The sequence below is a fragment of the Gopherus evgoodei genome, chromosome 2 (genome assembly GCF_007399415.2).
Source record: "Gopherus evgoodei ecotype Sinaloan lineage chromosome 2, rGopEvg1_v1.p, whole genome shotgun sequence".
Classification (NCBI taxonomy): Eukaryota; Metazoa; Chordata; order Testudines; family Testudinidae; genus Gopherus; species Gopherus evgoodei.
The window spans coordinates 237,456,097-237,469,339 of NC_044323.1; the positions used below are offsets into that span (position 1 = coordinate 237,456,097).

Sequence of the window (13,243 nt, forward strand, 5' to 3'; positions counted from 1 at the left end):
AAGCTCTAGCACCTTGCAAGATGAGAGGGTCCAAAAGTTCAGGCTCCAATCCAAGACCAAAACTCTACAAAGCAATGACACAGCCCTGCAGCCTGAGATCCATGAGCAGGAGTTGGCTGGCACAGCCATGGGTGTCTAGTTGCTGGATAGACATGCCTTACATGGGTGCACAGAACAGAAGCTGTATGCAGCCTTATCCCAGTTATGTGACTGGCTCATGCAAGAGCCAGCAAAATTGCAGCAGAATTGCATCTGGGAAGCTCAAGGCCTGCCTCCACCCTACTCTCCTAAAGAGATGGAAAGGAGGCAAAACCATAGCTCCATCCCCAACCTGCACTGGCCAGCAGAGCTGAGTGGCCACTGTGCTGTAACCCACCACTATTTAGTAGCAAGCAGGCACCCTTTACATGCCTGGGAGCTACCTTCCTGAAGCAGACTGTCTCCTGCTGCTCCTCCTGGGATATGTGGGCTCCACTCTGCCCCTGCATGGAATGGTCTAGCCCCAACAGGATGTCCCCAGCATTTTTCTCAGCCAATGTCACTGAAAAAAAGGGACTAAATGCATAGAAACACACGTGCCCTACCTGAACAGGCAATACACATCAGAACCAGCTCACATTCATTCACAAAAATAGACTTGTGCCTTACGTGCATCATAATGGCTGGAATGATACACTTCATAAAATAATAACCGGTTAATGGGGAAAATAAGCTTCAGAACTGGAGCAGAGCCCCAAAATTAAACATGGACTACACTGGTTTTACAAAACGCACCTGGTAACAACACAGCCAACAGCGTTTCTGTACATCATTCTGGACGGTCCATGGAGACATCACATTGGAAGCACAAAAACGTTCATGGTCACGCTCACATACGACGTTTATCGGAGGGGACATGCACCCTGTGGAGGTTCCAGCACAAGGCCAAGGCACCACTCAAGCCATTCATGAGGGGATGTAAATGATGCCTAGGCCCTGGGCTCTTCTCCGGCACAAGGGTGAATTTTATCTTCTGAAACGTATGCACTAAACACACCCACGCAGCTCCAAATGCAGGGCTGCTGGCTAAAGAGCGGCGTGGAACTTCATATGGAATCGGAATTCCTCCTGCTCCAGGAAGTTCTTGCCACACACGGTGCAAGTGCAGCCTTTGTCCTTGTTGTGTGTGCGCCGTACGTGGCTGTCATGGGCCGCATGGGAGGCAAAGGCTTTGCCACAGTGTCTACACTTGAAGGGCTTCTCTCCTGAATGCTGTCGGATGTGAGTGCGCAGGATGCTGGAGGCTGTGAATGCCTGAAGAGGTGGCCAGCATGGAGAGGGGGAGAAAAGGGTTTAAAAGTGGTTAGACAATTGTCTAGAAAATGATCTCCTAGAGGCTCCACCCCCGCCCAGCACTGAAGACACACATAGGAAGGTTAGCACGATACTGATGCCTTAGTCAATCTGGTCCCCATCAGAAGGGCAACAGAATCTCCATTGCTGGAACAGCCCTTAGATTATTCTGCTCATTCAGAAATGAAGCCATAGAAGCAGGACTCTCAGGGGCTGATTCCCGTGTCCCCTACCCCAGTGAGCAGAGGTCAGAACTAACACCACCAAAAGTCAGTGGACTCCTTACACTAGCAAGGGAAGAAAATCCAGCTCACTGGTTATAATGGAACCATTTCTGACTGGAAGACACCAGCTTATATTTTCCATGTGTCAAAGGAGGCTGGGTCAGGTCAATAACATCTTTAATCAGCTGTGTATTTATTAGACATTGGGGTTTTTTACCCCAGTTTCCTTGTTCCAGTGTTTGTTTTCAAGAACCTAACCCACACAAAAGAAGTCTAGGTTCTATTTCTGTAAAGGGTCTCATTTAAATTCATAAAAGCAAAGAAATGATTGTGTTACCACTGCTAACGCTACCTTTTTAGTACTCGCATATAAAGGGTTGGAAGTCAGCGCACCAGAACTAAGGGGACTCATTTTTCTCTCTCTTTTTTTTCTTAGCCTAACTAATTTTGTTCCTTCTCTACCACCCAACATTCCTTACTCCTTTCCTTGAAGGAAACAGCTCCCAACACTGCTCTCTCTCCCTTACTTACAGAACATGCCTTCAGCATATTTATACATTCTCCCACCTTACTATTATTCTTCATGGAGGCTGGTGGAAAAAGGCCCCACTGCTGTTTTCTGCTCTAATGAAATCTTAGCTGTCCTCCTTAACATACAGCAAATAGTGCCTCATGAATCCAAACAGGGCATGTAGACAAGCGAGTGATAGCAGGGGAGCACTTCTAACAGACCAGCAGGATCAACTGAACATAACAAGTAACTACCCTTTCACCCACCCACAAGAAAAACATTAGCTATCTCCTCAGGTACTATAAACTGGTGTAGCTGCATTACCCACGAATCCCTTCTTCATCTAACCACCAACAGCCTTTGCTTTCCAAGCAGAGCTGCACCTCTAGATCATTTGATGTGATACTCAGGGCTTGTCTACATCACAAAGTTGCAGCGCTGGTGAGGGGGTTACAGCGCTGCAACTTAGGAGGTGTACACATCTGCAGGGCATCACCAGCGCTGCAACTCCCTGTTTGCAGCGCTGGCCGTACTCCCGTTTTGTCTCGGGTGTAGAGGATCAAGTGTAGACACCAGCGCTTTTCTTGACCTCCGTGGAATAAGCAGATATCCCAGCATACCTGAGGAAGCCTCTCTGGTAATCAAGCAGATATCCTTCCCCGCGGTTTGCTCCGGTGTTCTCCGAATCCCCCCCCAAGCGGGTCTCCTTCCCAGCGGTTTGCAGGGGGGTTCGGGGAATGCGAGAGCAAACCGCAGGGAAGGAGAACTGCTTGCTCGGGGGTTCGGAGAACGCGAGAGCAAACTGCGGGGAAGGAGACCTGCTTGCAGGGGGGTTCGGGGAACACTGGAGCAAAACCGGGGAAGGAGACCTGCTTTTCCGCGGTTTGCTCTCGCGTTCCCCGAACCCCCCTTGAAGCCGCCCAACAGCGCTGCAGTGTGGCCACATCTAACACCACTTGCAGCGCTGGTTGCTGTAAGTGTGGCCACTCTGCAGCGCTGGCCCTATACAGCTGTACTAATACAGCTGTAACAACCAGCGCTACAAAATTGTAGATGTAGACATACCCTCAGACTGCAAAGGAGCTTGGGGGTATATATTATACAGAGAAAGGAGGAAAGGTCTTGTTAAGGAACAGGACTGGGTGTCAGGTAACCTCAATTCTGCATCAGTCTCTGCCACAGTCTTCCACTGTCACCTTGAGCAAGTTACTGAATTTCTCCATGCCTCTCTTTCCTCACCTGAAGGCTGCAGCTGCACTGGTTGAGCCAGAAAAAGCAAGGTTACTTTGGAGCAGTAGCAGTAAGTTAGGGGAGGCAAGAGAAATTATGAGAGTTTAGGAAGAGCAACTAATGTTCTGGAATGTAGAGAATTAAGGAGAGAGACTTGCACTACCTCAGAAATCTACTGGCAACTCCCTGGGAGAACTGCATCCTACAGTCTGAGAACTAGGGATCTAGGCCATGTCTACACTTGACACCGTCCAGCGACACAAGTGTACCAGTGCAGCAGTAAGATCTCCTATGTAGATGCCAACGGGAGAGAGCTCTCCCATCCCCCAGTGAGCGGTGATAGCTATGTCAGCAGGAGAGCATCTCCCGCCAGCACAGTGCTGGCCACACCAGTGCTTCTGTCAATGTAATTTATGTCACTTGGGGAGTGTTGGGAGAGTAGAACACAGACAAAACCTACCCCAGGAGATTCGTTGCTGCAGCAGGAGACAGTCAGACCGCTACACCTGTTTGCAACAATTTGTATACAAAAGTAACCTCACATTAAAAGTATATCAGGTATTTCAGCTGAGACTTCTGCAAACCACAGACAGGACAGACTGTCCCTGAGCATCCTGAGTCCTAACAATGTTCATGTAACGTTTCAAGCCAGATGCAGTTCTGCCCAGAGCAGATCATTTACATGTAGCTGTCCCCATTCCGTGGGGAAGGAGTGATCAGTTGCCTTTACAGCACCATCCTCCCCTTCCCAGATGCCACTGGCAGATGTACCCTGGGTCCAGGGTGTGCTAGAGGAAGGGGTAGGAACCAAGCAGGTTGTGAGGAGGTCAGGGACGGGGAAAAGAGTCGGGGAGAATGTGTAAGGGCTCCAGTCCCACACAGGTTAGGCAGAAAAGCAATAAAGCCAGACTATATCTTTTCCACACATCTTCTCAGGAGGTCCGCAGAGTTGCTGCTTCCAGAACAGGATAAGGAATGGGAGGCCATCAGGAACAGAGAAACTGCACATGGAGGGGCCTGACCTCACACAGATCCAGTGGCACTGAAATGCTCTTTATGGTGGGGGTGCTGAAAGCAAGCAAAACTATCCCCAAACTTTTTACCTCGTACCCCTTACCCCTGACTGTGCCCCCCACTCTCCCAAGCTGAGGCCAGGAGCAGGCCCAAGCCTCCAGGAGGAGGGGCAGGGGAAAAGGGGCCAAGGCTGGGGCCACAGCAGAGGGCAGACACAGGGTCAGGAGTGGAACCCCAGGCACAGGGCCAGCAGCTGGGATCCCACATAAAACCTGGGGATGCTGCAGCAACCCCCACACTCCTACTTCCTGCGCCTATGCATAGATCCCTGAAGATCACCAAATTTCAGTTGCCTATTTCATGAGACACAGACCCCACACACATCCTGATGGAACAATAGGAAAGGAACAGAAATTTCCTCCCTAAAGCTTCCTTCCATGGGTTTTTCCACAAAAATGTATTATCCAAGCTCTGATCAGTAACAACTCTTCCTTCTAGCTGCATCTTTGTTACATCAAGCCATGGAAGGAAGTGGTTAGATTATTAGCAGGAGCAGTATTAGAAGCAGAGGTTTTTAAGCTACACAACACATGTTTTCTAATTGGCTCTTTCAAAGAACTGCCTGTGTACAGATGCCTCATACAAAACTTTTTCACTTCATGCATCCGATGAAGTAGGTTCCAGCCCACGAAAGCTTATGCCCAAATAAATTTGTTAGTCTCTAAGGTGCCACAAGGACTCCTCGTTGTTTTTGCTGGTACAGACTTACACAGCAACCACTCTGGAACCTTAAACATGTGAGTAATTTTTACTCACACATAGCCCCACTGACTTCAATTTCGGTATTATTCATATGAATAAGAGTTGCAGGATCAGGCCTGTGGAGCAGACCAAGTTTATCTTACTCATCAAGCAGCGCTAATAAGCTCAAGTACTACTTGATTCTGAAGGGGAGCCAATAAGGACCCACGAAGTGGTTCAAACCATACGTTTCTGTCTAGGTATCTACCATAGTGTCTCAGCCTCTCACAAACACTGATAGCTTTAATCCTCATACCTCCCTCCTGTGAGGTAAAGACCTATTACTAACTCCATTTTGCAGAGGGAGAACTGAGGCACAAGGTAGATGAATGGTCTTGCCCAAGGTCAAACAGGGAATCTGTAGTTAAAGGTGGAACTAAACCTGAGTCCTAGTCCAGAGCCCGAGCCAGAGAACCATCCGTCCCACATCACTTCCGCTTTCTTTTTCAAAAACAGTTCTCATTAAGTAAACAAAGTAATAATTTTAGCCAATTTGTGGATTCTTTTCTTTGGGTGGTTTGAAAAACCTATAAAAAGAGGCTCATAGTACCTGAAGTAGAAAAAATAATTAAAAAGAACTACAAAGAAAAGCACCCGGTCACACTGTGCTGTACTGAAAATCTACAGGTAAGCTATGGGAGAAAGCAAGTTCTCAAGACGATTTGATTTTCCTTTACCTTGTTACAGTACACACATTTGTAGGGCCGCTCTCCAGAGTGCACCCTCATGTGTTTGTTCAGGCTGGAGGACTGTGAAAAACTCTTCCCACATACTGAGCACTAGAGGGAAAACAAAGTTAACACAAACACACAGTAGCGAAGGATTTCCTGTCGGAGCACAAGCCAATAACTGTTGAAAATGATACAGAGATGTCTATGTGATGTATAGATACACACACACACACAAATCTAATATAACTAATTTAACTCATAAGAGGCAAAATGTTTTAATGTATATTTATTAGAGCTGATCAAAAATAAATGTAAAAGCATAGGCAATTTCCAAGTTGGTTCCACTTTGTGGTGTTAAAAATGGACCCATTTTACATTTTTCCAAAAATGTTCAATATTTTTAAATTTTAATAAAAAATTATATGGAGATATACCTATCTCACAGAACTTGAAGGAACCTTGAAAGGTCATTGAGTCTAGTCCCCTGCTTTCACTAGCAGGACCAAGTACTGTCTCTAAGGTGTGTTGAGGTTTTTTTGTGCACCCTAGATCCCTAAATGGCCCCTCAAGTATTGAGCTCACAACCTTGGGTTTAGCAGGCCAATGCTCAAACCACTGAGCTCTCCCTCCTCCCTGAAAACCTGTGTTTTTGGTAAGTGAACATTTTTCTGCCACTATTTCAATAATGGTAAATATTGTCATTAAAAAATCCAAAAATATATTTTTAAATTTTTATTTTTGAAAAAAGACCACTTTAATATCTTTAAAAAAAAATTTCATTATACTATCCAGCTCAGTCCTAAGAGCATTCAGTCTTCAGAATTTCCACCCACATAGTTAAATTGAAAGATCACTGCCCTCCTTTTAAAAAAATAGGTAACAATCTGAATAATGTGGTGCATATTCTATAGCAGCCTGTGATAGAATAGAGCCCAACTCAAAGCTTATTGAGTGTATTGAAAAAGTGGCATGGACTTCAACATGAATTGTAATGTTCAGTTATGATCTGCATGAGTGAAATTCTTATCTATAATATTAAATAAATTCAGCCAGGACTGGTGATGACCAGAGTAATTTTTAAAAATAAATTAGAAATTTTAAAAGATATATAGTCTCAGTATATATCCTTTGCATTAAAAACATGCTCTGACTTAACTGAATGTAAAGTCTATGCACAATGGAGTCTTCATTCTGCTGATTTGGCCTGCAATATCTTTTCTTCTGCATGCAATTCACATTAAATGTCTAAACAGAAAGAAAGACATTTCTGTTTAGACATCTAATGTGAATTGCATTGCATGCAGAAGAAAAATTCACATGAAAGACAGAAGGAATGAACCATATGACAGAACATTCCAAAACTCTTATTTAATAAACTCACATTTTAATCTAAATCTCTAATCCCTATTTCTAAATCCGTGTGATACTATTTCTGTACTGTTACTACATTGAAATATTGCTGATCTAGCTATAATAACCTTCCCTGGGAAGCTCACTTTATTTCAGGAGGAACTGTGAAATAGTCAGGATGATCTTTCAGCTCATATGAAAGTAAGAGGTTGTTGAAATATTACATACTCTGTTGTGTCACATCAAAATTCAGGTGGTTATCCTGGCTGAACAGTTGTGAAAATTCCTTGTTTTTACATTGCCAGTGCAGCTGAGAGAAACCTATGCCCAAAGAAGGGTATTTGGTGGAGACTGGCCAAATATCACAACATATGTTTGCTCCCATAACAGAATATTCTAGATACTTAGATTTAAACCTTTGCCACCTTCCTGTTTAAAGTACCTAGCTGAAATGAGGAGAAAGCAGAGTCCCAAAACTAAAGCTAGAGTCCCCTTGGATACAAACATGCAGAAATCATGGGAAGCCCCTGAGTCAGGAAGTGTAATAGTCTGTGATGATACAGATCGGTGCTAGTATTCGTCCTCTTAGGAGGATGGACTATTTCCTGGTAGGATCATCTCTGTAATCCTCCGTGCTACTTGCTCTCAGCCTCCAAACAGACAAATCATTAACTGTATGATCTATCCCATGACAACAGTTCACACAACCACGCCGAGGGTTTAGATTAATGTAGGAAGGAAAGTGAGTTGGCGGACACTCTTGCTAACTTGAGCCCTCAGACTTTGCTAACTGGGACAAATATAATCGGCAAGAGAAAAACGCCCCGCCTCATAGAGAACCCCCTGAACTCCTGCTTTTCCTTTGCGTGAGCAGCCGGAGCTGCAGCCTCCTAGCTGCGGCGAAACTGTCCTTGCTCGATTGCTTTAATTCGGAGCGGCTGGTGCCAGCTCAAACTTTAAAACTCCCTGCTCCTCGAGAGGGGCGGTTGTAGCGGAACAGAGCTGGGAATTCACAGAGAAAAGCAGCAAAACAGCCTACAACCCATGGTAACCCTTAAAGGGATACGTGGTATATATATACACACACACACACACACACCCCTCTTCCTCATAGCAGGGTGGATGCTATTCAAAGGGGGTGGGGGTGTCGGTCGTCCTGAGGGCGGCAGTAAACATAAAGCCGCCCTGGGCTTGTCTCACTGGGAAGGCACTGAGGGTGACCAGATAGCAAGGGTGAAAAATCAGGACGGGGTGGGGGGTAACGGGCACCTATATAAGAAAAAGTCCTCATGTATCAGGACTGTCCCTATAAAATCGGGACATCTGGTCACTCTAAAAGGCACTGACTTCCCTTTCAGATCTTGTCCATTGCAAACTACCCCAGCATTGGGTGAGTTCACATTGTAAAGGGAGCCCTGCTGAGGTACTTTCATGGTGTGATATGAATTGTACTAGCAGGTGATATGCTTTCAAGGTGTACATGTTCTTTAAATATCAGAGGGGTAGCCGTATTAGTCTGGATCTGTAAAAGCAGCAAAGAATCCTGTGGCACCTTATAGACTAACAGCCGTATTGGAGCATGAGCTTTCGAGGGTGAATGACATCCCGATGGCATCCAACGAAGTGGGTATTCACCCACGAAAGCTCATGCTTGAACATGTCTGTTAGTCTATAAGGTGCCACAGGACTCTTTGCTGCTTCTACATGTTCTTTAAATGTCAGCATTTAAGCATCCTAGAGGGATTGTAATTTACAACTGTCATTTGGGATTGAGGGGTCTAGGGCAATTCCTTGGGTTTGCTCCTAGATTTCATACAGGAACCATCGCCCATAGCGTGAGAGGAAAACTTGGAGAGAGGAATAAACCAAACCAGATGCAATCCTTACCTTGTGAGGTCTGTGCTTCTCATGGACATGCAGAATATGGATCCTCAGTCTGTCTCTCTTTTCAAAGGATCGGTTGCAAAGATGGCAAGGAAATTTTCTGTCTCCTTGATCTACGCAGCGAGTGTATTTCAGATGTTTGTCTCTGTAGTATTTGTAGGCAAATACCTTGCCACACCTCTCGCATTTGTAACTCTCACCAGATTCTGTGCAACACAAGGGAAAGTACCATCACTTAAATACTTCGAGGTAAATAGTTGTCAGTTTCAAATGTCATTGTCTTTCTGAGCTGGAACCCAACCAAGGAGAATTGTAGCTTTTTAGAATTGCAATAATTGTAAATAAGAATTACAATATAGTTAGAAAAATACAATGGAGTTTACAAACTAGATTGAAGTCTGCTAAGCACCTTCCTGGATTTCCTTTTTTGTGTTCTTACATTATAGCAGATTTACAAGAGTGTGGCGCAGACAAATATTTCTTGAATGAAATCCTGACCCCACTGAAATCACTGGGCGTTTGCCATTGACTTCAATGAGATCAGGCTCTCACCCCCTTCTGTCCCTTTCTTCTAAACAGAGATCTCCATTTCCTGTCTGAATGCACACCCCGAAGTAAAACTACTGCACATGAATATCTGACAAAGCAAACCTGATTTTTGCAACATAAAACACCCCCGCACCCCCCACCCCCCCCACACACACACCCATGAGAAATCATTGGTTTGGTTCTATACTTATTAATATTGGTACTGGTAATGTGTGTTTCATTTTCCATTTAAAAATCAATTTGCATATGTTGCTTGAAGTTTTAAAAGTAATATCAATTATGTACTACACAAGTGTGTATTTTTGTTTTAGACTCAAAGTTTCTACTGTATTTTAAACAAATTCTAACAATTTCCTTGGTTTCCTCTGTATGACAAAAGTATTTCAATATCAATTCCTCCCATGGTTACAAATCGAAAATAGTATTCTTGAGTCAAGCCTTAAAATGAAATCCTCTGTCAGGGTTAAGCAACCTTAGAATGACACAGTTACTAGATACTTAGGGGTCCACAGAATCACTTTGTTTTGTTATTGCTGCAGTCAACTGAACCTTTCTTCAGTGAGTCTGTCTCCCTGATACTTTCGTATAGTATCATTCTAACATATGTGTACATATGAATGCAACATGTTTTCTACAGAAGAAAGTGTTGCTACCTAAAACTGATGTCTTTTATTTATTCGCTTTGGAATCCTGTCTTCCCCACAAGACAGCATCTTCTCTGACGCCACACCTTTCCTGGCACCATCTGATTACTGTGTAAACCGTCTGCCCCCTTTATGAAGAATGTGAATGTAAAAATTACAACTGAAGATCAAAACGGTATGAAAATGTGTGTGGGCAAGTGAGCCAGAACGTTTACATATAAATCTGATTCAGGGTCCTCTTTTGCCGATTATAGCCAATGGGGGAATTTTGGGCCACTGATTTTAAAGAGATCAAGAATGGACCATATTCCCCAACCACGAGTTACTTTAGCTTCCAAGTTCTTTGCGGGCAGAAATCACCATTTTGTAGAACACTTGGATTTTATGTGCTAATTACATCTTTTGTTCACAATACAAATAAGACTGCAACCCCGAAGTAAACGGCTTGAAGCCTGGGGAGCTGGCTGTTGGTTTTTCAACCCTGTTTTGCGATCTGAGTCGGTTGCAAATGTTTTCAAACAGAGAACTTTTGCGCAGAGCCCGTAGCTAGCCTGTTCATAAATATTCAGCCTTCTCAGCCCCTCCGGGAATTTCTGCCTCGGGATTTTAAGATTTGAACAAATAAGTAAAGGAATGGAAGGATGGATCCTTTTCCTTGACTTTTAATTTTCTTTAATCTAATGGTGCTATTTAAACTAAATCGTGTAGCAAGTTTCCGCCCTGAATTGGAAGCAGAACTTTGTCACCCCCTGAAAAGGTTGGAAAAGGCTTATTTATCGGAGACTGAAATTCATGTAAAATAAATGGAAATAGGTAACAGAGATTCTCACACAAATGGAATCTGCAACTCACTTTAGATGGTCTTGTTCTAAGCAAACGCGAAACGAAACATTCAGAACACAAGCAGCTCTGTGATTATAATCACAACGAAATAATCACTGGCATTGATAAAGAACCGACAGGTCCACGGACAAATGGTAACAACCCTTTCCACGGGGCCCTGTGCAGGCACTGACCTTCTGGCTGTTGCTGGGGTCCCTTTCCTTCTGTTGCCCCTTTCAGACTGATGGGGATGCCCAGGAACTGCAGATAACAGTCTCCATACCACACCAGCAGCTCCTGGTTGGGTAAGATTTCTTTGCAGCTTTCGTAAAATATTTGGCCTTGGCACTGAATAGCTGTCAAATTCTGCTCCTCTGGGAACCGGGCGCAGTTTACTAAGGACATCCAGTTTCCCGAGGCTCCTTTCCCATCTATAAAATGGCTCAAGCGACCATCTTCGAAAATCTGGGTAAAACATGGGGAAAGAAACCTGTCAGGTTTCCTAGCACTTCGGGTGTTAGAAACCTTCCCCCGTATAACCCGTTTGTACCCAATTTACATGGATCCCTGCAGGAATAAAGCCGATATATGGGCAATGAAACATGTCCTTGCTCTTTGGGATTCCTCATTCAAGTCAACGGAAAGGTTACAGTGGGGGCTGGATCAAGGCTTTGATTATTTTCTTCCCATATGTTTCTGCAGGTGTTGAGGACAAAACCACCACCCCAAGTAGCAAGGCACCAAAGAGCCTTTTTCGATGCAATGGCCGAGCCAGTGTGATGTCCTAGGGGTGCGCCCATCTACCTCCCACATCAAGGAATTGTCATCGTAAATCTTGATCTCGCTGGTGTTGACCACTTTGCCCTGGAAAGGGCCGAAGCGGACGCCGCTGGGGATGAGGTGGGTGCAGAACACCCCCAGCTGCAGAACTTCCCCGTGCAGCGTCTGCAGCACCGACAAACCTGGAGGGAGAGAGGAAGAGAGAAATACGGGCGGTCTGATCAGGAGCTCAGCAAGCGCGTCCTGATGCACCTGAGCCCTGCGGTCCGACTTACCTTCGGGTAACTGGAGGGACTCTCTGTCCAGCAGCGGAGCGGGAGACTCGGCATCTCCTGCGAACAGAACAGGACCCCCTGGTTAGCCCAGGCGAGCCGGTTGTCCCACCCCCACATTGCACGGGACAGCTGCAGGCAGTGATGGGGGGAGCGGTCCGGCGGGGCAGAACGGTGTTTGCAGGCCAGGGCCGAGCCCTACCCCGGGAGCTGTGACCCTGCCAGCCGGGCGGGGCTCCGGGCTCCCAGGAGAAGATTCCCCGGGAGCTCGGGCTTGGGTCCGGGTCCATGCAAAGAGCCGAGCAGCGTGCGGGGGGTGGACTTGGGCCCATGGGGACGCGCTCCCCCGAGGTGACTGGCACCTTACCCGGGCTGGCAGCCGGACACCGCGGCCCCGCGGCAGAGTGCGCAGCGCCGCGCACCGCTCCGTACAGCACGGCGCGCAGATCCTCCTGGCTGAAGCGGTAGGGGCGGCAGGGCTCTGCCTGGGCGCTGGGCAGGCTGGCGGCTGCCGCTCCGCCCTTCCTGGAGGGGCAGGAGAAGACCTCGCCTGCCCGGCTGGGCAGTTCTGGAGGATCCGGCGGCGGGGCCCTGCTGCTGCTGCGGGTCGATGCCTGCCCGGAGAAAGCCCAGAGGGGCCGTGTGTCACAGAGCCGCTCGCCCTGCAGCGCCGAGGGCCGGCTCAGAAAAGCCGGGATCGCGGCGAAGCCGAAGGGGGCTAGAGGCGGGGAGGTGGCGAGCAGCCTCCCCAGGGACTTGAGGGGGGGGAAGAGGTCGGGAGGGCGCCCCAGCGCCTCCAGGTACTGGGCGGGGGGCAGGAGAGGCGGGTAATAGGCGGCGATGTCCCCCGGGCTGGTCCGGAGGGTCTCTCCCGCGAAAGCCCGGTCTTTGGAGGCAGGATCCGCGGCTAGGAACAGGGCCATGGCTGGAGCCGCAGGTGAGAGGAGGGAACCTGTGGGGAAGGGGAGACACCACGTTACGGGGAGCGGCCCCGCTGCTGCAGCAGCCGCGCTCTGCGTAGGGGAGAAGAAGCCACTTTATAACTGGGGCCTCCGACTCCTTCCTACCCGGGGGCACTTGGCTGCTGCTAGGCCGCCCCGTCTGTGGAGCAAGGGAAATGCCCGGACCGACGTGTGGCCCAGCTGATCTAAGTGCTTCT

At 47.0% G+C, this 13,243-nt stretch overlaps 1 protein-coding gene across 1 annotated transcript; it reads right to left on the reverse strand.

Annotated features, from left to right (window-relative positions):
• Positions 1 to 1,065: 1,065 nt before the first annotated feature.
• PRDM14 (PR/SET domain 14) lies at positions 1,066 to 13,007 on the reverse strand. Its single transcript, XM_030549457.1, has 7 exons — positions 12,452 to 13,007; positions 12,088 to 12,144; positions 11,837 to 11,994; positions 11,227 to 11,497; positions 9,021 to 9,223; positions 5,790 to 5,891; positions 1,066 to 1,293 (listed from the first exon to the last, which is right to left on the reverse strand). Exons 1-7 carry the CDS (start codon positions 13,005 to 13,007, stop codon positions 1,066 to 1,068), a joined length of 1,575 nt encoding a protein of 524 aa, XP_030405317.1.
• Between the last annotated feature and the right edge of the window lie 236 nt (positions 13,008 to 13,243).

Coding starts and splice junctions, on each gene's coding strand:
- PRDM14 (XM_030549457.1), bottom strand. CDS start 13,007: ATGGCCCTGTTCCTAGCCGCGGATCCTGCCTCCAAAGACCGGGCTTTC. Junction 11,995..12,087: donor GTCCCTCCAGTTACCCGAAG/GTAAGTCGGACC, acceptor CTCTCCCTCCAG/GTTTGTCGGTGCTGCAGACG. Junction 5,892..9,020: donor AGAAGCACAGACCTCACAAG/GTAAGGATTGCA, acceptor TTTTCCCTCTAG/TGCTCAGTATGTGGGAAGAG.